Source organism: Phoxinus phoxinus (genome assembly GCF_949152265.1).
Source record: "Phoxinus phoxinus genome assembly, chromosome: 25".
NCBI lineage: Eukaryota > Metazoa > Chordata > Actinopteri > Cypriniformes > Leuciscidae > Phoxinus > Phoxinus phoxinus.
The window spans coordinates 11,915,423-11,938,314 of record NC_136900.1 but is presented as its reverse complement, the minus strand read 5'-3'; the positions used below and the strand labels follow the sequence as shown (position 1 = coordinate 11,938,314).

The window sequence follows — 22,892 nt, the reverse complement described above, 5'->3', positions numbered from 1 at the left end:
TTTGAATGTAGGGCAAATGAAGGTGGGGTGGTGAAAATGAGAGGAAACATGCTGGGAAACAGCAAGACCATTCTTTTACGGTACGGACGGACATTCTCTGAAATGTCGAAATAAACGATCAAGTCAAGAAAAAAAGGGATACAGATTCTTTTCATAGACGTGTTGTGGGCTTTTATTCACGTTATGAGGTTTGTACGGAGAACAGAAAGAAAGTCCCCCTGAGCGTTTTGTTCAAGTGAATAAAACGCAGTTAGACAGAGCAAGCATAATGAATTACTTTTCCAAGTACATCAGAAAAAGTGATACACCACAGGTCACCTATTTGAGCTGTTGAGTCTGCAAATGAAAGCGTCTGAGCCTATCTAGTTGTAAAATTATAACAACAATAATCATAATGACTACAAAAACGAATACACATCATATGGTTTGTTTATGCAAAGTGCTTTTAAAGTCAAAATACACATTCAATTGACTATTTACTTTCTTATTATGAAGGATTCATCAAAGCAGTTTAGTCTTCACTCAGAAGTCAGTCACTTTATGGAAGAAAAATGGGTTGTTTCATAGTTTCTAGTTGGTACTGGACATCTAATTGCAGTTGATATAATTCAAACTAACATTAGTTTACCGAGTTTAGTTTACCGCAAAACAGCCGATCCATCTTCCTTCTAGTTCTTTTGAGAAATGAGAACATTTCTGACCGCCTCAACAAGGACTTTACTCTGCAAAATGAGAGCTGTTAGAAGCATTTACAGCTCAAGATGGTCAGCCATTCTGTTCCTGGATCACGTATTTGTGAGACAGCACAACGTTATCGTAATCAAAGTCCTCATCCAGATGGAAAGGAACAACCTCTTCACTTTCATCCTAGAATAAACATTTTACAGGTTAATTACGAATTTTACAGAGTCTCTGCGAAATGCAACAGAAAAGTGCATCTCAGTCTCTGAGTTACTGCCTGAGCTTGACTGCTCTCAGAGAGAGTTGTGTGTACCTGATTCTCAGCGGCACTGGGAGTGTGTGTCCTCTGGTCTGTGAAAGTCGAGGAGATCTCCAGCAGTGTGTGGTGACAGAGCGATGAAGAGGAGACAGCTATCAGATGTTCTTCAATCTCACCTGGTAGTGCACATGTACCTGACAACACACAACAAGATACGCATGAATAATCAGTTTCTTTTACGCAAAGCCGTCCATCAGCAGTCATTTACAATCAGTTTCTTCTTTTACAGAGAAACATCTGTCGTTATTTATTCACTCTCGTGTTGTTCGAAATTCTTGCATTCTTTCTTCCCATGGAACACGAAAGAAGATATTTTGAAGAATGTTTGTGCTGCCGGCGATTGCCATATAATGAAAGTGGATTATGACTGATATTGTCAAGCTCCAATAAAGAAAAACAATACGACTTACTCACTGTATGAGATTATGAGTCTTCTAAGGCCATTTGGTAAATTTTTGAGAGAAAAAGAAAATTCCAGTCATTATTTGCTAAATATCATTCCCTCCCTTTTCTGCAAAGTGAAAAAGTAGCACAAAAAAATAATAAAACATAAAATAAACCTTGTAGACACAAGAAGCTTTCACGTTAATGGTTTATTTTTTTCATTTTAGAGGTTTCTTGTGCATGATTTTTTTTTTAACAAAAAAGATTACATTTTGAAAAAAGTCTCCGCATAGGGGAATCTTTTTTTGATTAATTAATTAAATGCAAATTAATAATAAAAAATAAAAAATCATTAATTTTTGGCAAATAAATTAAATGTTGTAAAATGTTCTTCGCACACATCAAAGTTTCTTGTGCAAGATGTAAAAGTAGAAAAACATATTTTAAATATACGCAGAAAAACGTTAATGTTTGAGGTATCTCGTGTGCACGTTTAAATAAATAAATAAAGTTTCATCGTTGGGGAAGATTTTTTATTTAGACGAGGAGATTTTAAGCAAATAACAAATTAAATGTCGTACAAATGTTTTTTGCGCACAGCAAAGTTCCTTGTGCAAATTTAAAAGTAGAAAAAGTTTTAATTATACGCAAAAAGCTTGATGAACTTACACTTTCTGTTAAAAAAGAAGGATTAATGTGCTAACAAGCAGTTTTTATGTCCTGCATCTCTGTGCAATTTTGCAGTAGCTTATGTGTGAGTGAGAAAGACATACGGCCTGGCAAGAGCTCGATTGATGCTGATGTTAATTAAACAGCTAATTACTGGCACAGTGAAAGTCATAGTTTCAGCTGCTGGGTAAGGACCAGGCATCTGGGGTGTAGCATGCATTTCTGTGCGTTTGTTTGAGTGTATACAACACCATGTGTGTGTGTGTTTGTGGACTGCACACCTCTAAAGAAACCCCACTCACCCACGGCTTTCAGAACAAGGTGGTCTCAAAAACAAGACCATTAACCAGCTCACTAAGGAAACACAGAAAGAAGCTTCACGCAGCTAATGAATCTGAAGGCTGTTGCTGTGACGCCATGCCGTGAACCTCCCTGACCGGCATGCAGAGGCTTGTTTCATTAAAACCGTAGGTACCCTGTAGCTCTTTTTGAGCTTTGATCCGCTTTGACCAGAACCGCCTTCCCCTCAAACCCATTTTAAGAATACATTTAAAGAACCCATTTTAAATCTGGATGGCCGACGTGTCACTGAACCCCTGAAGTAAAGACCATTATTACTGTTTACCTGTACTGTACGTTTCAAGAGTTCACATCAAGGTCATTATAGGTTTGAAAAATTCAGTTTCCTATTTTCTTTCATTTTGCAGTTGGGTTTAGTTACTTTTAATGGGGAATAAATCGTTTTTAAATTTGTTACTTTTTTAGTTTTTATGTGTGCATTATATAGATTCACATTTCATCCCTTGTAACGCCACAAATTGTTCTCGTTGCGCATTTCTGAGCAACACGCAGAAACACTTTATTTTACAGTGTTCTTGTTACATGTTACTATAGCAATAACTATAAAGTATGCATAATTACATGCAACTAACCCTAAACCAAACCCTAACATATAGTAAGTACATGAAGTTCATTAATATTACTTAGTACTTAAATGCATAATTACCCTGTAACAAGACACCTTCAAATAAAGTATGACCCAACACACTATAGTTTCTTTTATTGTTAAATGAATGAGTGTTTTTGACCGAATCCATTTGTTTGAGTGAATGTTTCAATGATTCTCTCATAAAGATGTCACTTGTTTTGCTCCTGAATGAAACAGCATTTTTGAACAAATCAATGTGGTTGCCTGAATGATTCAATGATTCACTTGAAACTTGTTTTGATTCTGAATGTAACAGCATTTTTTTTTTTTTATAGTATTTTGGTTGACGGAATGATTCAATGATTCTCTCATAAAGACTTCACTTGTTTTGTTCCTGAATAAATTAGCAGCTTTAAACAAAATGATTCAGTCAGTGTATTCATGATTCAGATGATTTACCCATAAAAGCCATTAAATGTCATCAATGAAAATATGAAACTGAAATAATTTTCTCTGTAGTTCTATTTCGTTTTCATTCAACTGTAGTGCACTTTTATAGTTTCAATCATACATTTTTTGCCAATTCCCATTTTTATTTTTATTTTGGTTACCAATTTTTTTAGTTTTTAAAAAATTAGTTTTTTGCTTTTCCATCATTTTAGTTCAATTAGCAAACTTACAGCAATAAAATGGCTGGAAAGTATTAATCTTAATTTTAAGCAAAAAAAATTATATTCTAAAAAATCTACAAAGCTATGGCCGGTTATGCAGAACACCAAACGCTCACTACAACCAACGGTACAGCGACCTGCCGACTTCCAGCAAATGCTTCTTTTTTTTTTTTTCAAAGCCCAGCCAGCAAGGGCATGATTATTCATGCTAATTAAGGTGAAGATCAGCATGCATCTTTTTGTTATTCAGTGGATATGACTCTCATTATAAACACGCCACCTAATGACTTTTACATACACCCTTTCCTCTGAGTTAACACTCTGATCACAGACAAGCTCAACAAAAAACACGGAAGCCCTGCTCTGAAATGTAAGCCTCTCCAATCAAAAGAGGCTTTCTTTCCTCCACCTATTTTATTTATTTTTGTATTAAACTGGTCATCGGAGTTTAAATGAGCCTCTCTGGCACTCAAGAAAAGAGCGACTCATTACAAGCCTGCACAGCGAGCGCTAAGCCTCGCCAAGCGAGCGCTTGCCCCCGGCTCTAATGATGAGGGAGCGGTTTAGAATTTGCATGCATTGAATATGTGTAATAAATGGTAATATATTTAAATCAAGCTGTATGACAGCTCTAATTACAAAACATAGCATGCACATGATATCCACTAAACCCTATTAAAGGTAAGGTGAGACCATGCAATCCTTACATATGCACATGAAAAGAATATTTATGCGAGCATGCCGCACTTAAAATACATCCATACAGGCGATGCCAACATGTCGATGTATATTATGTGAATATTATGTGAATTTGTGATGGATCCAATTCCATTTGAAGCTGCTGTGAAATATTAAAAAGATGACAAGAATTCACACCGATGTGCTTAACATAAGAAAAAAAGTGTAAAAACTTAAATAAAGACTCCAAATGTGCATCTAGGCCACTGTAATCTAGCTAATCTAAACTGACTCGGTGTAAAATGACATGTATTTAAATGTTTTTTCGAGAAATAAACACCTGTAGCGTCAACATTTTCCTCTTCGTCTTCCGAATCTCCCAGATAATTATCAAACTGCCAAGGAAAGAAAAAAGACAAAACAGTAATTAAATATACATTTTTACAAACAAAAATGTATTAGCTTCACAAAAACAGGTGCTCTTCACACAGAAAAGTTAATTCACAACTAACTTAAATAGAGTTTGACATTTACATATTGCTAAGCTAACATCACATTACTATAATAAGCATAAACATATAGGCCTAGCACACACCTAAAATAGTACATTTTTATTAAACTGATTTATTAAACTGTTTTGGCTAACAATTGAGTTGGATAGTAGCGTGTTGCTAAGCTATGACAACAGTTCAGTGTTAACACGTTAGCTTAGCATACGTTGATGATCACGTTGATGATCTTAAAAAGGCACAGTACAGATAAAAATAATATGTAAAATAGTCCTTTTATTTTAGATTAAAGTCTTGATTTGATTCAATTGATTCCGACAAGAGTTTAAGGTTAACATTACAGTAGCTTAGCATACTCTAATGATCTTAAAAATGCATAGCACAGACAGATATTACGTAAAAGTCATTTTTACTCAATAGAATTCTTGACTATTTCCAACACTTTAACATTATCATTAGCTTTGCATACTCTGAGTTTAAAAATGCATAACACACAAATGTTGTCTTTTTTTTATTAGACTGAAGTCTTGAGTTTAAAGTTAGCATTGGCATACTCTAATGTTAAAATGCGTAACACAAACGTTAAGTTCCTTTTTATTAGATTTAACTTACTTTATTCCAATAATTAAATGTTAGTGTTAGCTTATCATAATCTAATGAGCTTATATATACACAAACATTAAGTAAAATAGTTCTGAATGAAAAAACAGCCTGTTTATAGGCATCTTGCATGAATTTTCACTAAAAACATCATATTGAATTCTGGGATTGCATTCTCTGTGGAAGATATGCAATGCTGCCTTAGAATATGCAAAATAAGTTTTCTTCAAAGGCAGAATTATGTTGCTTTCAACCTTAAAAAAAAAAACTGTCTCCGTAAGTAGCTTGTTAGGTTTTGGTTTTGAATGTCCTGACCGTTTACCTTCACAGGTCTGTCTGGAGCAGAGCTTGATGGGCCGCCCAGTCTTCCTCCAACACAACCGCCATCCAACAGCACCTATACAAGCACACAAACTCATAAACTCACTATCTCATTTCCTTTAATGATGCTCTGAAATGACAGCAGCTATGAGAATCGGTGTGATTACAATCAAAACAAGATTATAATCAATACGGCTCTTTTTCTCTCCTTGTGGCGGAGAGCTAAATAATGCAGAGGCATCTTTTTTTAGCATTGACTGGCCTGGGATGTTGGCTGATGTGCTTTGCGTTATTGACAGTAACTGGTGCTGTGGCTCGCCAGAGCCCCACTGAGATCAATACGCAAGCCAGGCGGGAGTCTTAAGCACCGTTCACACACACACACACACACACACAGACCGATAAGCAAAGCACACATTGCAATGAAGCCATTCAATACACTGAGAGGAGAATTCCAAAAGCCTTGAGGAAGAAATACACCAAAAAGAGGGAAAATAAAGAAAAATGGCCAATGGCTTGCCCACAGCTACAATGCTAACTTGGTTGCTAGGTCGTTGCATTCCGAAGAAAAATGAGCGTGCATACCAGTACAAAAATCACCACCATAACGCAAGGTTGTTATGCATGGTGGCCAGAGGATTGCTATTGCTAAGAGGTTCTGATTGGATATAAACATTTCTGTGGTTGCTATGCTGTTGCTAGGCTGCAAAAATATAAGTGGCGCTTAAGCATAGAAAAATCATCATAACTCTAAGTTGTTATGCATGGTTGCCAGAGCGTTGCTATATGATTGCTAATAGATTCTGTTTGATTGCTAATAGATTGTGAATTTGGCACTCATAGGTTGTTATGCATGGTTGCCAGAGCGTTGCTATACGGTCACTGAATGAGTTTTAATATGCTGGTATGTGGTTTGACTGAAGAGAAGGAGAGGTCTGCCTGAACCTCTCCCAGTAAAGACTGACGGTTCGAGCGGTTTGAATCTATAAGGCGGTGACCTCTTCCTGATCAGTAGTTGGTGAGCAGCGATTCGCCTGTCCCATCCTTCGGTAGACGCTCTCCTCCATCTCTGTCACTCCATCCTCTCTTTGTCGCTCTCGGCTGCTGTCCATCTCTCCGTCTCCATGTCCTCTAGGAGCAGTCAAACGCGTATCCCTCACGTTCTCTGCAATGGGAAACGACAGTGAAGACCACAGGCGAAGGATTTACGGACGTATCCGAGGAAAGAAGATGTATGTGGCGTTCAGTATGCTCACCTGGGGTCAGGTTCGTAAAGGTGGACAGGAACTGCTCATACGTTTGCTCCGGGGAGTTGCAGAACTGCTCCAGAGCTTCAGTCACGGCTTGGTCATGGTTGTCCACAACTGAGCCATTAACTAAACCTGGCATCCTGTCAAACCTATCCAACATTGAGAAGAGATACAGAAGAGAGATACTTGTTTACACCATGCAAACCTTGAATAAAACCAGAGAGCCTGAACCAAGCCAAATGGAAAGGAAGTATTGGTGTAAAAACCTGAGAAAAATAATGATGAAGGGATTCTGCTAGGCTGCACTTTTTTACAGGTCACTTATCATCGGCGATATGCATTATAGCTGCATTAGCCCTGATTGGAATAAAATTATAATTTTAAAGTTCATCTTAATTACAATCAATGACGGCTGGGGAGGGGGTGGGCAGTGATTGCCGTGACATTAAAATATAATGAAGAATGGCGTGATGATCGTCAGAAACTACGAGCTGTCGCCGTGTCATTCATCACGAACACGCCCCAGGGAGAGCCTTCTTCAGGTGGCACAACATTAGCAGGGACAGAAACAGGTGATACACTAGAGTCTAATTACTCTCCTCTATCAATAATACAGCGCGAGTCCTTGCAGGGCTTCAGGCGTCAGCTGCACTGCTGGTCCACCTCTTCCTTCTCACTTGGAATACTTCCATACTATTTCTGCAATTTACAGTATATAGGGCCAGATTTACTAACAGCTTGTGCCAGCGCAAATCCTCTTTTGGCGTTAAAAAATCATCTTTTGGCATAAAAAAAAAGTCATATCAGCTTAATTTTATATCCACCTAAAAAAAGGTTAAAATGTGCATCATTGCATGCATACTGTTTTTAAAAGAATAATACAGTATAACAATGTTGTTTTTGGTAACTAAAACTAAATTGTTTATGTTTATTGAAACTAAGCTGAAATATAAATGTTAGATGAAAAACTTAAAAAAACGTACAAAACAAATATCAGAAAGGTTGCATTGACATAAAACAGGTTTAAGTAGAAGTATTAGAGTAGCTACTAAAACTGAAATAAATAAAAATTTATGCTAGATTGAGCCATCCTCTGGAAATTTGTTTTTGCAGGTTTGGATGTCTGATATCAAATCATTGCATTCGGACCAAATTCAATGATTGGATGAACATTTTGTGGTCCTATGCCTTCCGCAGACGATATTATAATCAATGAGATAGTCTGAAAGTGATATCTTCGTTCATTATAATGCAAGCATTGTAGTTTTGTTTTGTTGTGTTGTGTTGCGTTTCAGTCTCCCTTCCGTCTCTTTGTGACAGAGCTGGTAAACAACAGCATTTATTTGCCTGGGCCGTATGCAAATCCGCTACAGGACTCAACAGGTTTTTTTTTTCAGCATCTGTAAGTGTGAACGCCGGCATGTAAGTGCACTTGAGCAGGAGAATAAAGCTCTCCTATGCGCTTGGAGACACCGGAGGAATTCTTTCTGTGTGTGTTGCGCCTCAGGGGAGTCGCTCAGCCTCCTCTTCATGGCCCTGCTCTTCAGACACAGGTGCTCCGCTGTTTGTGTTTTTCACTGTTCTTCCAGGCACTCGTGGTTACGGGTCTTTGTTTTTGCACTCTCGCGCTCGCACACACACACACACACACACACACACACATTTCTCGGCCTCCAAAACAAACACGCAACTGCACGAGGGCTCACGCAAACGAGCAGAGCCCCCTGAAACACAAAAACATTATGCTAATGAGACCGGCACAGCTGTTCCCTTCTTCTCCCTCTCTCTCTCTCTCTTTCTTTCAACGCCAGTCGCCTAATTTCTTTCATTCCTTTAAAGAGCCGCCAAGCAGAAACAGTTAATGCAAATATAAGCCTGCGGGAAATAAGGAGTATTTTTACAAATCCGAGCTACCCCTCCTGCCAAAATGTGATGTGTGACTCACGCATTCTGTATTTGGTGTAATGAGAGTGAATCATTCTGCTCCTCACTGAACCTGATTGCACACAGACCACTCAGATACACCGAGGAGACTATTTTAACAGCACATTACATAGAGACGGGCTACACTGTCACAGATGGAATTATGAAGAGTGTGATTCTGGTGTCGAATGCAGGTCATAAAAGAACCCGAAATCTGTGTGATGGCACAGGAAAGTCTGTGCAACGTGACGCAATCTCAGCCATTAAAAGATATTTGGACACTTTACCATTCGAGTGCACTGACATGCATTAATTCATGCTTAACTAATGCACAGATAATCACATGTTAATGTATGACTCACGAGGAACTAAACCACTCATTAATGCATCAGCAACTAATAAAGAGTCAATATGATTGATAGATTAAGAAATATATGAATTGCTATTGACTAAATGCGTCATCATGTAATAATTCCTTAACACAGGGGTCTTCAATGTTTATCAGGACAACATTTACATTTACATTCTTTCATTTAGCTGACGCTTTTATCCAAAGCGACTTACAAATGAGAGCAATAGAAGCAATTAAACTAACAGTAGGACAACAGTATCCAAGTGCTATGACCCTTCGCAGTTCAATCTAACGAAGGATTATTTATTTATTTATTTTATTTTTTATAAAGATAGAATAGTGGAGAAAGAGTTAGTGTTACTGGATCAAGTGCTGTCGAAAAAGATAGGTCTTCAGCAGTTTTTTTAAAAATGGCTACAGACTCAGCAGATTGAGTTAGGCAGACAAGGACCCCTTAACATATAGTATTAACGGTAGGGTAGGCAATTTGTTTTATAAACACTTTTTGTTATACTGGTTTAAACTCTCTTCACATCCTGATAGCAATCAATAACAGAAGTGATCCGAATATTAAAACGTACATATATCTTCTGTGGAAGTCTCAGGATCAAAACATGTTCCTCCAATCATTACATTCGGTCCTAAACCAAAACAACGCAAGTAAGTAAGTAAGTAAGTAAGGTTGTGCAAGTAAGAGTTTATGTTCATTACATGTAATGTTATGTGCTTTGAGACATGAGGTAATTTAACGGCGTCTCTTGTGACGCTTTGCAGACTCTGCCGTGTGCGTTCATGTGTTTTGAAGGAGGTATGGCTTTGGAGACACACACAAGGGAGGGTGGGATCTCATGCTTTCAAAGCTAACTTGCTATTGCTAGCCTCTCTGCAATTGCCTACTCTACCTTTAACTAATAGCGTAAATTAATGCGTTAAATAACACATTTGGTCAAAGCTATGTACTTCAATTTCCAGTTGTCTGCTTTAATTAATCATTAGCTAATGATTTGCAAATTGCAAATTTGGCACATGACTATTAACTAATTGTTAAGTAATATGCCATTATGGTTATGGGTTTTGACATCCCCTCTAAATGTATGTGGGGCAGTTGCACAGTGAATGTAATGTCACAGAATGTGTTTGAAGGATGGGTAAATTGGGCAGCACACAAATATCAGCACACCAGAATCTGAACTACTGACCGCTGTTACACTGTGTTTAAACTGAATGTGACCAATATCGCATCATGACACAACAGCCGTCTACACTGGACGTCACCATTGCAAGTTCATTTGTCCTTCGTAACACAAGTAGAGCAACAGCTTTACAGTAAGTCAGAAATAGAATGTGGCATTAGTTTACTTTCTGGGTTTTGTTGTGTCGTGTGGCGTCGCACCACATCTTGTGTAGTATCACTTATTATAATGGGTTCTATTGCCTTTGTACGATCTAGACACAGTGTTATAAAAACAGCAGTGCCGGGCCGCATGTTTTTAGTCTGCTGCCTTTAAATCCTAGACCTCAAGATTAAGACATATTCCTGCACAATGAACAAGCTACTGGATGGGGCAGTTCATCTGGCACAGTGGAATCCCGGTTGTAGACGGCTGGAAATTGAAATCCAAGGCTTAGTGTGGATGTCAAAACCAAAATGACATATTGCTCAATTTGTTTATGTGCCTCAACAAGTAAAGTCATAACATTATAATACCTTTGCAAATCATTAGCTAATGATTCATTAATGCAGATGACTGGAAGTTTCGAATACATTGGCTTTGAACCATTCCGATAATTAACATTAATTTTACACTATTAGTTAATAATATACATTATTAAATAATTAACATATAATGACACATTTAATTAATAACAGTTTATATGTTACTTAATCTATTAATCATATTGAATCGTTAATAATTGATGATGCAGTAATCATTCATAAATGGTTTAGTTCTTCATGAGTCATTCATTAACACGTGATTCTCTGTGCATTAGTTAAGCATGAATTATTGCATATTAGTGCATGCGTATTGTGAACTTTTACCGGTATTTGATGTATAATTGAGTTATTTGAGTTACATGTGAGTAATAGCTTAACTATGTTTGATTTATTGTTAAACATAAGTGAGTTGTAAGGGAGCAGAATGTATTATATAAATTATTATTACTGAAGTGTCAATCACGCTACATAGTGTCACCATGGTAAGTGTACATTCTGGAAGATGAAAGTTACATTTGGGAGATCCATACTTACACAACTCAGCTGATTTGCAAACTGCCAAGTGAATGAATCATCAACGGAACTGTAAAACACAAACATAAAGTCCATATTAATACACAAGCCAATAATACACTGAGTTTGTGCTTGTTTTCATTCAAACTTGTGCGAGCTGTGTTCAAACACCTGTTGTTAGCAGCAGTTACAGGCAGTTAACCTCAAGATGAGCCAGTCAACCTTCACAAACACTGAACCTCTGCCACTGTCACTAAACCATTTGCTTTAATATCTCAAATAAAAGTCAGCAGCACCAAACAGCTCCCAGATTTCGGAGTGCATTGACCAGGAGGTAAGAAATATACATATTATTAGAATGAATATTATTCAGACTAACGTTAGATATAGCAGCTATATGGAATATTTAGAATGTTGTATTCTGGTGCCATATAACTTAGAGTAGAATTAAAATAAGCACGTAGGTTAATGACGGGTTTTTATATTATAATTATTAAAGTATGTCGTGATTTAAAAGATTGTTATCTTCAACTTGTTGTAATGTAACGTTATCACTAGTGTTGACAGCCCGCGCTTGCTTACTTGTTTAATAAATGAAAAATCTCTAATTTGATTACCTAAAGACTTTAAAACGAACCTAAAAAGTGTAAAAAGGAAAAATGCTGCTAGCTGTTAGAAGACAGTAAGACAGAAGGAGAGAGGAAAGCTTATAAAAAATATCTCAGACGTACCGTTTAAATGTAGAACGAGAACCGCCAGTTTCGCATTGGATGCTGGGTAATGTAGTCGTTTTATTGCAAGCTTAACGCGATTCTCTAAGAAAAACGGTAATAATGAAAACTACAACTTGTTTCCTGTGGGAATGTTTCTGTGTTATTATGGAAACAAGGAAAGGGTTATATGGTTCCGCATTTTTTTCATACTTTGATTAAATAAATAAAAAGAAGTTAAATGCATACTACTCTTACTAATAGGAGGAGTATTATGCTGGTATGCTATTCAGAATTCAGCCTTGATCTGTGCAATTCAATTGACCTGAATTGTATTATGTAATATTTTATTTATCAATAAAATAATTGTTTTTTTTATTATATTTTACACAGCTCACTGCAAAAAGATGTCCTTAGAGCCTATAACTGCTGTGAACTGTGCTGGCCTTGTGCAACCAGGCTTCTCCTTACTAGAGCTGGAGGGTGATGTTTACCTCTTTGGTCAAAAGGGCTGGCCGAAACGCTCATGTCCAACTGGTGTATTTGGTGTCCGCATTAAAAACGGAGAACTTAAGCTGCGAGCCATTTCATTTTCAAACAACTCCTGTTATCTCCCTCCCCTCCGATGTCCTGCGGTAGCTCATTTTGAGCCTCGTGATGGCAGCCCTGAATGTTACCTCATTCATGGTGGCCGAACTCCCAACAATGAACTGTCTTCAAGTCTATACATGTTGAGTGTAGACAGTAGAGGATGTAATCGCAAAGTCACATTGCAATGTCAAGAAAAAGAGCTGGTTGGAGACGTGCCTAGCGCTCGATACGGCCACACCCTCAACGTGATCCATAGCCGAGGGAAGACCGCCTGCGTTCTGTTTGGCGGCAGGTCCTATATGCCCCCCACCGAAAGGACCACGGAGAACTGGAACAGTGTGGTGGACTGTCCACCTCAAGTCTTTCTTATTGACCTAGAGTTTGGTTGCAGTTCAGCCCACACCCTTCCCGAGCTCACGGATGGCCAGTCATTTCACGTAGCTCTAGCGAGAGAGGACTGTGTCTACTTCCTGGGCGGCCACATCCTCAGCTCCGATTGCCGACCACCTCGTTTGATCCGCCTACGCGTGGAGCTTCTCCTAGGAAGCCCTCTCATCACCTGTAGTGTTCTTCAAGAAGGTCTTTCCATCACCAGTGCCATAACCTCTTCCATTGGCTATCATGAGTACATTATTTTCGGCGGGTACCAGTCTGAGACTCAAAAGCGAATGGAGTGCACCTACATTGGCCTGGATGATGTCGGAGTCCACATGGAGCCACGCGAACCTCCACAGTGGACCAGCGAAATAAGCCACAGTCGTACTTGGTTTGGTGGCAGCCTGGGCAAAGGAAGTGCCTTGTTTGCAGTCCCATCAGAAGGAAACCCTACCCCACCAGATGCCTACCATTTCTACCAGGTTAACTTCCAGAAGGAACAAGATGGAGGAGAAGCATCAACTCAGGGATGCAGCCAGGAGTCCACTGACTTTGAGGACTCTGCACCTTTGGAAGACTCGGAGGAGCTCTACTTTGGCCGAGAGCCTCATGAGCTGGAGTATAGCAGTGATGGAGAGGGCGCTACCTACAATGAGGAAGATGAGGAGGATGAATCTCAGACAGGCTATTGGATCAAGTGCTGCCTCTCCTGTCAGGTGGACCCCAACATCTGGGAGCCCTACTACTCTACCGAGCTCACCCGACCTGCCATGATCTACTGCTCCAGGGGTGAAGGTGGACATTGGGTCCATGCCCAGTGCATGGAGCTCCCTGAAAGCCTTTTGCTTCGCCTCTCTCAAGGCAATAGCAAATATTTCTGCCTGGATCATGGAGGCCTGCCCAAGCAGGAGATGACTCCACCACGCCAGATGTTGCCATTGAAGAGAGTCCCAATGAAGATGACCCATCGCAAGGCTCCAGTCTCACTGAAAATGACCCCAGCTAAGAAGAGCTTTCTGCGAAGACTTTTTGACTGAATTGTTGATGTTCTGTTACATATCATGATATAATATAATTTTACATTGTTGTTGAAGTTTATTTTGTTGTTCATTTTAAGAATATGAATTGATTTTTTATATTAACAAAAATTGGAGAAGTGTCTTTTTCATACTGATAAAAACAACAGAAATGAATGGTTAAATCAATGAAAATGCTTATGGAAGTATTAAAAGTCTTGTTTATTATTATTACTGATGATTTGTTGCTTTTTTTAAAGTGGGGGAGAGATTGTAGAGTATGATTTTCTGCTTTAATAAATATAATTATAGATAGATTAGATTTTAACCTCATGTTATGCTTATAATTATAATATTTGAACATATTATGCAAACACATTAGATAAATCAATAATGTGTGTGTGTGTGTGTGTGTGTGTGTGTGTGTGTGTGTGTGTGTGTGCATTCTTGACTTATCTAATGTGTGTGTATATATACATATGCATGTTCTTGAATGTGAATGGAACATCCATGTCAGTCTTTTCTACTCCAACCACATACAAGAGGACACACACACAAGAATTACAATCTCAATAAAACATTTTGGTGATCTTTTTTTATTTACCAGATGGAATTGGAGAAAAATTACAAAACAATTATATGAAATAATTAAGAAAAAGTCAACGAAAGTCAATTACAACGATCACTGTAATGTCCTTGTACAATGAAAGAAAGAAATAATAACATTACAAGAACATCATCAGTGCCTTTGTGCAAGTCTACAAATTTTGTACAATTACGAACAGTGCAATGCAGTGTTTTATTTCAAAAAAAGAACATAAAGAAACTTAAACATATATGTAAATCATATTTTGAAAAGAATTGTGAGGTATTGTTTTTTTTTTTTATGTACAAAAGTACAAAGAAAAAATTCAAGCATTTAGAAATGTTGTATAATGTATAATATCAAAGAATGCAACAACATAATTCAAATCATGACAAAGAAATCAATCAAGTAAAGACAAAGAAATCAGTAAAATCACTTCACAAAGAAATCAATCAGTTCAAGTCGAAGTAAAAAGTGGATCACTGAAATCCTCTCGTTTTAAGAGAAAGCAATAAACACAGTGAATTAAACCTAATACTATTAAACAAAATAAGAGAAACATGATTAATAAATTGAGGTACAAGTTTGAGGAGAACAGAGCTAATATATCTGAACTGCAACACAAAGAAATTCTGAAAATAGTCAATAGGTTGTATTGAGTAAAATACACTGCCATTTCTTCAAGGATATTTGAAAATGTGTTTGTGTGAATGGCATGGTGCAAATGTCCTGAGGGACCTGTAGGATTGAAGACTGAGGTAGAAATATAGGGTAGGGTCTAAATAAATGTGCAAATGCTGTGGCATAGTGTCTATGGGAGTCGTTTGTGGTGACCAGTTGAGCACCATCAAAATACTGCATTGCTAAAATAATCCTTCCCTCTAGACCTCCTGCAAAAGAGACAATTTGCGTTTTCTAATTTCATTTTGTCTTTGCCCTGTGTGATATATTAGTACAGCCATCATAAATGTGGGGCTCCTTTAACACAATTTCAGTGACTTACAACTCCCTCATAAGTTTTCATAAACAACCCTTCTGGATGAATTTGCGAAGTTGTCACAACCTGGCAATACAATGAAATCCCCCATATTTCACAAGCAGCAAGAGATAAAACACAGACAATTTGCCTGTAAAATCTGGGGAGAAAAAAAAACCTTTGCCCATATAATTTTATCTCTGCCATAAAACAATTTAGCTCACGTTTATGCACTGGCTTCAAAAAAATAATGAAGTGAATAATAAAGCCATTAAACGTGATATTACATCTCATCTCAAGAAATTAAATCAATTACTGAACAATATTTTCATTAGCAAAGAAAAACGGTCCATTAAAGAAAGTCAATCAGAGAAAAACTCAAAAATCTGGAACTTCAAGAGTCGCATCAACTTCATCTGGGGTCTCTTCCGGGTTAAATGTGGCTTGCATTGCTTTTGCTGAATTCTTATGAGCCTCCATAAACTTCTGAAGATACTTGGAGGTGTACAGCCAGTGGTGTTTCAGTACATCTTCAAGTTCAAACGTTTTGGACTGCCTCGCATTCATCTTACGAAAACGTCTGAACAGCTTGTTCCCAGACTCATTGCCTTCACTGGCCCATGCTCCGATAGACCCGTCTCTCTCAACGATCTCAGGAACATGGGCCAGAGTCTTGTGGAGGTAGTTGGTAATCTTTCCATCATAGCGGTACTTAAATGTGGTGGAAAGGATGTCAGCAAATTGCTGAGAGTTGTAGCTATATCGGCAGAGTTGGTCAGGGCAGTCTCGGGAGGGACACGTGGATCTCCACACAGGCTTCATCTGGATGTAGAGTTCCATCAGTTTCTGTAGTGCCTCACGTCGTTCCTCTGAAGGAACCAACTCACAGACCACCTCCACAGCCTCACGTGTCATCAGCCGGCGCGCATAGTTTCCATTCATCCTCATCACAGGCTTGAGTTTCAGTTTATTTCTTAGCTGTTTGTCCAGGGTCGACCGCCAACGACGGCGTTCCTCTCGACTCGGATTGCTCCTCTGGTAGACTTCGCCGATCTCATCCTGAAAGATCTTATAGAATTCAGTCGCATTGCCAATGTCGCAGTGCAGGGCATCCAGAGTCGGCTGGGTCTCCATGAAAGGCTTTGCGGAAACCCCTTTGACCCGGTCACGGAGTTCATCAGCGGACTCTGAGAAAGGATTTTTCCTCCAGATCTCGTAACGCTCAAGATTTTCATCGTGGCTACGTGTGATGGAATGAAGCACCATGTTTTTAGAGGCTTCAGCTCGGGTTGAGTCGCAGAGTGTGCACACATAAGTGGAGCCTGATGCTTCTAGCCCTTCCATTTCACGGACCATCTTCTCATCATAGCCTGTACCCCGGAAGAAGAATCTAAATGAGCGTAGCAGACCACCAACAGATATGATAAGTCGACTTTCCATCATGGCCTTCCGCTCTGCTACCACAGGTCCCAAGATTGCTGTCAGGGTCTCGTGGTCGGACTCATCCACAAACATGAGGCACAAAGGTCTACAAGAGAGCTCAGAGTTTGGCTTTGGTTCCTGGAAGATGGTGATGCCATCATCCTCACCCTCAACTCGGATGGAGATGGACATGACTGTGAAGGAAAACCTCACTGCCTTCTCAGGAACCGCTGGACCATGTCCATGCTTCTCGCTGACATCTCCCATACCATCACATGATTCTTTCACCACCACAGTAAAGCCAGAGGTGCAAATGCTGTCATCCAACCCCCTCTCTTTTAGTCCCTCCATTATGTCCTCCTCCAGGTCTTTTAATGCAGAAACCAGTGCCACATCGTAGCGGAATCGTCTGGAAATGGTATCCGCAGGGACATCCTCAACAAAGGTTGTCCAACCAGAGAGGCCATCAATGATGCCCACATCCCAGGAGCTGGAAACGTTTTTTAAAGCTGGCTGCCATTCAAATTGGTGGAACCCGGGGAGAAGCTCTTTCTCAGCATTACGTAGTGTGTGCAGGGGCTGGAATATCTGGCGGCCACTAGTGGCCTTCACAGTGCGATACATCTTGTGGTACTGACTGCAGCTAAGGAAGGTGTTGACCCTTATAGCCAGACACACTGCAGGATGCAGACCAAATCCCCTGCCTGAAAGAGAATACAAAACTGTGTGAGATAGAGTCAGAAGCTTGAATTCACATAACTGTTTATCCAGAATAAACTCAAAATAAGTGAGACTGTGAGCCTGAACGTGTGATTATGGACGGATTTCAGAGTACCAGCAATTGAATGCAACAATATCTGTAATTCTGATTATAACTGCAGCATGGAATATGTCCTAATTGTTCTAGATCAGAGAGATTATTAATGCTTAAGTTAGAAGAGAGGTGACTCAGCTGGGCTGGAAATACTGATATTGGCTGCTGATGAAAACAGGCACCAGCTGGGCCCTGTTCCCCTGGGGGGTTTAGACAGTATCTATGTCATTTGCAGATACAAGGGCTACTGATGTTGTTTTCATCCTAACAGGCTCTTTACAAGAATTGTTATTGAGTATTGAGTTTCACATATACTACCAGTCAAAAGTTTTGGATTTTTAAAATAAGTCTCTTCTGCTCACCAAGGCTGCATTTATTTGATAAAAATACAAACAAACAAAAAATATTGTGAAATATTATTACAATTTAAAATAGCTGTTTTCTATGTGAATATATAGTAGTGGAATTTATTATTGTGATCAACAGCATCATTACTTCAGTCTTCAGTGTCACATTATTCTTCAGAAATCATTCTAATATGAGGATTTGATGCTCAAGAAACATTTCTCCTTATTATCAATGTTGAAAACAGTTATTTACATTTTTATTTCAGGATTCTTTGAAAGTTTGGGGTCAGTAATAATTTTTATTACATTTTTTGGGGGAAAGAAATAAAATAAATCAATACTTTTATTCATCAAGAATGAATTAAATTGATCAAAAGCTACAGTAAAGACATTCATAATGTTACAAAAAATTATATTTCAAATAAATGCTGTTCTTTTGAACTTTCTATTCATCAAAGAATCCTGAAGAATTTTTTTTTTATACAACAGTTTTCAACATTGATAATAATAATAATAATTAATGTTTTTTGAGCATCAAATCCGCATATTAGAATGATTTATGAAGGATCATGTGACACTGGAGACTGGATTAATGATGCTGAAAATTCAGCTTTGAACACAGGAATAAATTAAATTTTAAAATATAATAAAATAGTAAACAGTTATTTCAAATTGTCATAATATTTAACAATATTAAAAAAAAATTATTTTATCAAATAAATGAAGCCTTGGTGAGCAGAAGAGACTTCTTTTAAAAACATAAAAAATCGTACCGTTCCAAAACGTTTGACTGGTTGTGTGTGTGTGTGTGTGTGTGTATGTGTGTGTGTGTGTGTGTGTGTGTGTGTGTGTGTGTGTGTGCGTGTGTGTGTGTGTGTGTGTGTGTGTGTGTACATTCAGTAAAGTGGTGCTTATTCTATTTAAATTGACAGTGAGGCACATAGGAAAACAATTCATAAAATGTTTATAGATAACCTCATGTATGCGTTTAATTTTGCATATCTAGTTGCAGGTAGTAGCCTAAACATGAACATAATTGTGTAAAATTACATGTTAAAGCTGTTGTTCCATGAAAAATGAATACAATTAACTGCAGTCAGGCATTGAAAATTAGGCTAGTTCATTATACAAAACAAATGATGCCATATATTAGGTTGTAAAAACGTTATTCTTGGTTGCTCTCAAGCTTATGTGAGTCAATAATGCATTATCTGTTCATTCTAGTTGTATTTATCTGACAACAACTGCTTTGACAGTCACATATTGTGGGTGACGTGTTTCTTGGCATTACCTTGCATCATAGCTTCCAGTTCATCTGCTTGTTTGTGTTCATTCCCAGCTCTCAATGCCAGAAGGAAGAGCGTCAAACAGACAGACTTCACGTCCCCTCCTTCTTCCTTTTCAGCAAACACCTTCACCTGGTTCTTTAAGTCTCTCAGCCTGTGTTTTTGAGCCCGACGGGTCAGCGACAGCAGGTGCTGTCTAGGGCGCCCACCTTTGTTGACTGGCAAGTAGCCATTGAGTTTCTGCTCTGAAGGTGTTTGTTCTTCCTGGGACTCTTTTTCATGGTAGTGGTTAAGGCAGTGTTCCCTAAAGGAGTCCAATCGGACCCAGTCGCTGCATCCTTCGCTGGGGCAGAGCAGAGGAAGAGAGCTGAGGGTGACAAGGAAGAACTTGGCTGGCCTGGTCAGGTGGGATGGGTTCAGGTGTTGGCTACAGGTGGGACAATTCGGGCCCAATGCTCGATTGTACCTAACTATGCAGACCCGACAGAACAGGTGCCGACACGGTGACTGGACAGGGTCGGAAAGCAGGTGATCACACACTTGGCAAGTAACAGCACGTAGCAAGTCCGCTGGGACTTCGGGAGGGATGAGCTTAGTGCTCAGATGGTCACTCTGGCACTGTGTGATATTCTTTACCCATTGTCCTCTCTGCACTGATAGTTTTAACCACCATTCTTTCCCACCTGATCCCACAGGATTCTCTGTGGTCTGTCTCCACAATCTATTGGCACCTGGGGTTTCTGGGGAATCCCTCTTGATTCTCTTTGGAAGGCTGTGTGCACCTTTTAATGGTTTGGCCCGCTTCCTTCCCATTCGCTGAAAAGAGCTCTTCTTAGGGAAGCAGAGGTTGCAGTTGGAAGTGTGGGACTTCCAGTCTGGGATCCGGGTCCTAGTGAAAGAACAGAAACCCCCTCCCCTCATGGCAGCAGTCCAGCATCTGTGACAAAACAAAGACGGATGTACCGTCTCCATATCGGTTGTGACGTCCACCTTGAAGACCTTCAAGATCACCTCCGGCCAGGTGACCAACTTGCAGCCCATTTTGCGCAAGGCACACCGGCTGGACTCTTCCAAGTCTCCCTGGACTTCATGTGATGGACCTTTAGTCTTGCGTATTGTGAGGCCACAAAGACGACACATGCTTCTGCAAAAGATGCAAGAAAAAACTAAGCTTGACTCTGATTAACAATGATATGCTTTCAAATACAGTATGCACAAGTCAACTGAACATTCAGAATTCATAAATCACTCAATATTATCATTAGACTCACTTGAGAAGATTCATATGTGTATCAATCTCCTGCAGCTTAAGGTCCACTCTCCCTCGAGTGCTCTCCACGTTTTCCTTACTCTTCCCTCCAAAACAGAGCTTCATAACACTGCCTGGAGAGCCTGCCATCTCCATCTCCACCTCCACCTCAGGCTGGTTTTCCTTTTCCACCGGTGTTTCATTAGACAGAGGGGCCTTCTCCATGGACTTGACCCGAAAGAGCTTAAACTTCCATTCCGAAAACTTAGGATGAGACAGTTCGTCAGGCATGGAGGCTCTGGGAGCATCTTCAGAACTCCACCTCCCTTTCTCCATGGCGTCAGCTTAGATTCAGCTGCTTTCAAGAGAGAGAAAAGAAAGTGAGAAGGAATAAGATTAATTCTTTATGAATCGAGAGTTTATGAGACTATGAGATTAGTTTAGCTGCCAAGGAATATTCTTAGGTGTAATAGAAAAACGGGGGTTTCAGGATTACAAATCCACAAAAGAAGAGGAAAACAACATTATTTCCAATGCTGTGACACAATCAGATTTACTTAAGTCTACTGGCATTGTTTGTTAAAAGCAGCCCTGAAATCCCAGCCCAAGTGTGAGAGCTTTGCTCTGACCCAGAGTACAGCATTATACCATAAGTGGCATTTAGTGCCTCTGTAAAATGCATGAGACAAGCGTTCAGAAATCGATCCACTGCTGAAAACTTCATTTCTCTCCTTCCTAACACTCTCGCTCAGGGACCCACCATGTCCCTTTTTCTATCCCTCATCTTTTGTTTCATTCCCCCCTTTGTTAAATGGACACCTCTAGGGCTGTCAATCAGTTATAATAGTCATTTACTGTGCCGAAACAGGAGTTTAAGTCCGTAGAGGAGCTTGCTGGCATTTAACGGAGTGCTCGAGAGAAAGAGAGAGAGTCCAGTCTTATGATTCACAGCGATTGACTGAAGTCGGATGAAGAGAAATTGTAATGCCAGCCATTCCCTATGAATCAGGCTCTATCCTGTGTTTCAACCATGTCACTCACCGAGTACGAAGATATCCATAAACAGGCAAATAAAAACAAGGACTAGCTCAGAAGTCACATCACTCGGACTAGCAGTAGCTGTCAAACCCTTGCAAATTCACAAAACAACTGTGTCACGATGTGACACTCCTCTCTCATCCCATCCACAAGAAGGCAAAACGGTCTTCTTTCCTGATCAATAAATCAACAAGGGCTTACCATAACACTCCCATGGTGAGTACATGCTGGCATTTTCTCTTTTTTTATCTCTCTCTCTTTTTCTTTTTCTCCCTCTCAGCTTGTGTTTGCACCCTGGGTTTCTCCAGCTATCAGCTCTGAAGTGAACTATTGAGACATGCATACACAAAAACAGCTGAGAGCATTCAGTTTGTCAGTCAGCTGGGTTGTCCTACCTTGTTTTTGAGGCTCAGCTGGTGAATTCTCCCCTGGGGTCTTTCTGCATGGGGGCACAAGGGAGGCCTAGTGCGTTTCTGTGTGCGGATGTTTTCCAGGCTCTCGATCTAAGAGTTCATGGCTGGATCTCAGTCACTTGATGCTCCTATAAAAGACTGTGTCTCTCCATGGGAAGAGAGTCCTATTTATACCTCACTGTGGGGTCCTTAACCGACACATTTTAGCACCTGAGAAACATTGGAGGTCTCGGGAAGGGGGTGGGGGTTATGCTAACCACATTCACTCACAAACACACACACACACACTTTTACTAAGCTACCTAATGAGGGCATGCCATAGATTTCTTGTTTGTTTTTATAGTATGCTGATTACAATTGCCATACATATTAACTCTAACCCTAAAAAAAAAAACAATTTCGCCAAATCAAGGACAAAATGTGTAAAATTTAGCAAACTTCTTGGAATGTTTTTTTCACAAACTATTTTAAAGTAAACCCCTACACACATATACACCAATATGAGACATCATAGACCTAACATCTGAACAACCGTACACAGACACTCCAATACA

At 39.3% G+C, this 22,892-nt stretch overlaps 3 protein-coding genes across 6 annotated transcripts; 1 reads left to right on the top strand and 2 right to left on the bottom strand.

Annotated features, from left to right (window-relative positions):
- Positions 1–152: 152 nt before the first annotated feature.
- On the bottom strand, positions 153–12,387 carry iftap (intraflagellar transport associated protein). Of its 3 annotated transcripts, none has more exons than XM_079603230.1 (8): positions 12,247–12,387; positions 11,537–11,585; positions 7,017–7,159; positions 6,759–6,925; positions 5,762–5,836; positions 4,671–4,725; positions 995–1,134; positions 153–867 (listed from the first exon to the last, which is right to left on the bottom strand). In XM_079603230.1, exons 3-8 carry the CDS (start codon positions 7,147–7,149, stop codon positions 766–768), a joined length of 672 nt encoding a protein of 223 aa, XP_079459356.1. In that variant the 5' UTR covers positions 7,150–7,159; positions 11,537–11,585; positions 12,247–12,387; the 3' UTR covers positions 153–765. The 3 variants fall into 3 exon arrangements, with proteins under 3 accessions (XP_079459356.1, XP_079459357.1, XP_079459358.1); XM_079603231.1 differs by lacking the exon at positions 12,247–12,387 and adding an exon at positions 11,687–12,226; XM_079603232.1 differs by lacking the exons at positions 11,537–11,585; positions 12,247–12,387 and adding an exon at positions 7,277–7,400.
- rag2 (recombination activating gene 2) lies at positions 11,712–14,437 on the top strand. Its single transcript, XM_079603229.1, has 2 exons — positions 11,712–11,849; positions 12,619–14,437. Exon 2 carries the CDS (start codon positions 12,633–12,635, stop codon positions 14,226–14,228), a length of 1,596 nt encoding a protein of 531 aa, XP_079459355.1. The 5' UTR covers positions 11,712–11,849; positions 12,619–12,632; the 3' UTR covers positions 14,229–14,437.
- Positions 14,438–14,815: 378 nt separating this feature from the next.
- Positions 14,816–22,787, bottom strand: rag1 (recombination activating 1). Of its 2 annotated transcripts, none has more exons than XM_079603186.1 (4): positions 22,321–22,787; positions 20,910–21,245; positions 19,644–20,782; positions 14,816–17,895 (listed from the first exon to the last, which is right to left on the bottom strand). In XM_079603186.1, exons 2-4 carry the CDS (start codon positions 21,221–21,223, stop codon positions 16,148–16,150), a joined length of 3,201 nt encoding a protein of 1,066 aa, XP_079459312.1. In that variant the 5' UTR covers positions 21,224–21,245; positions 22,321–22,787; the 3' UTR covers positions 14,816–16,147. The 2 variants fall into 2 exon arrangements, with proteins under 2 accessions (XP_079459312.1, XP_079459311.1); XM_079603185.1 differs by having other exon boundaries at positions 20,910–21,242; positions 22,321–22,786.
- Positions 22,788–22,892: the final 105 nt, after the last annotated feature.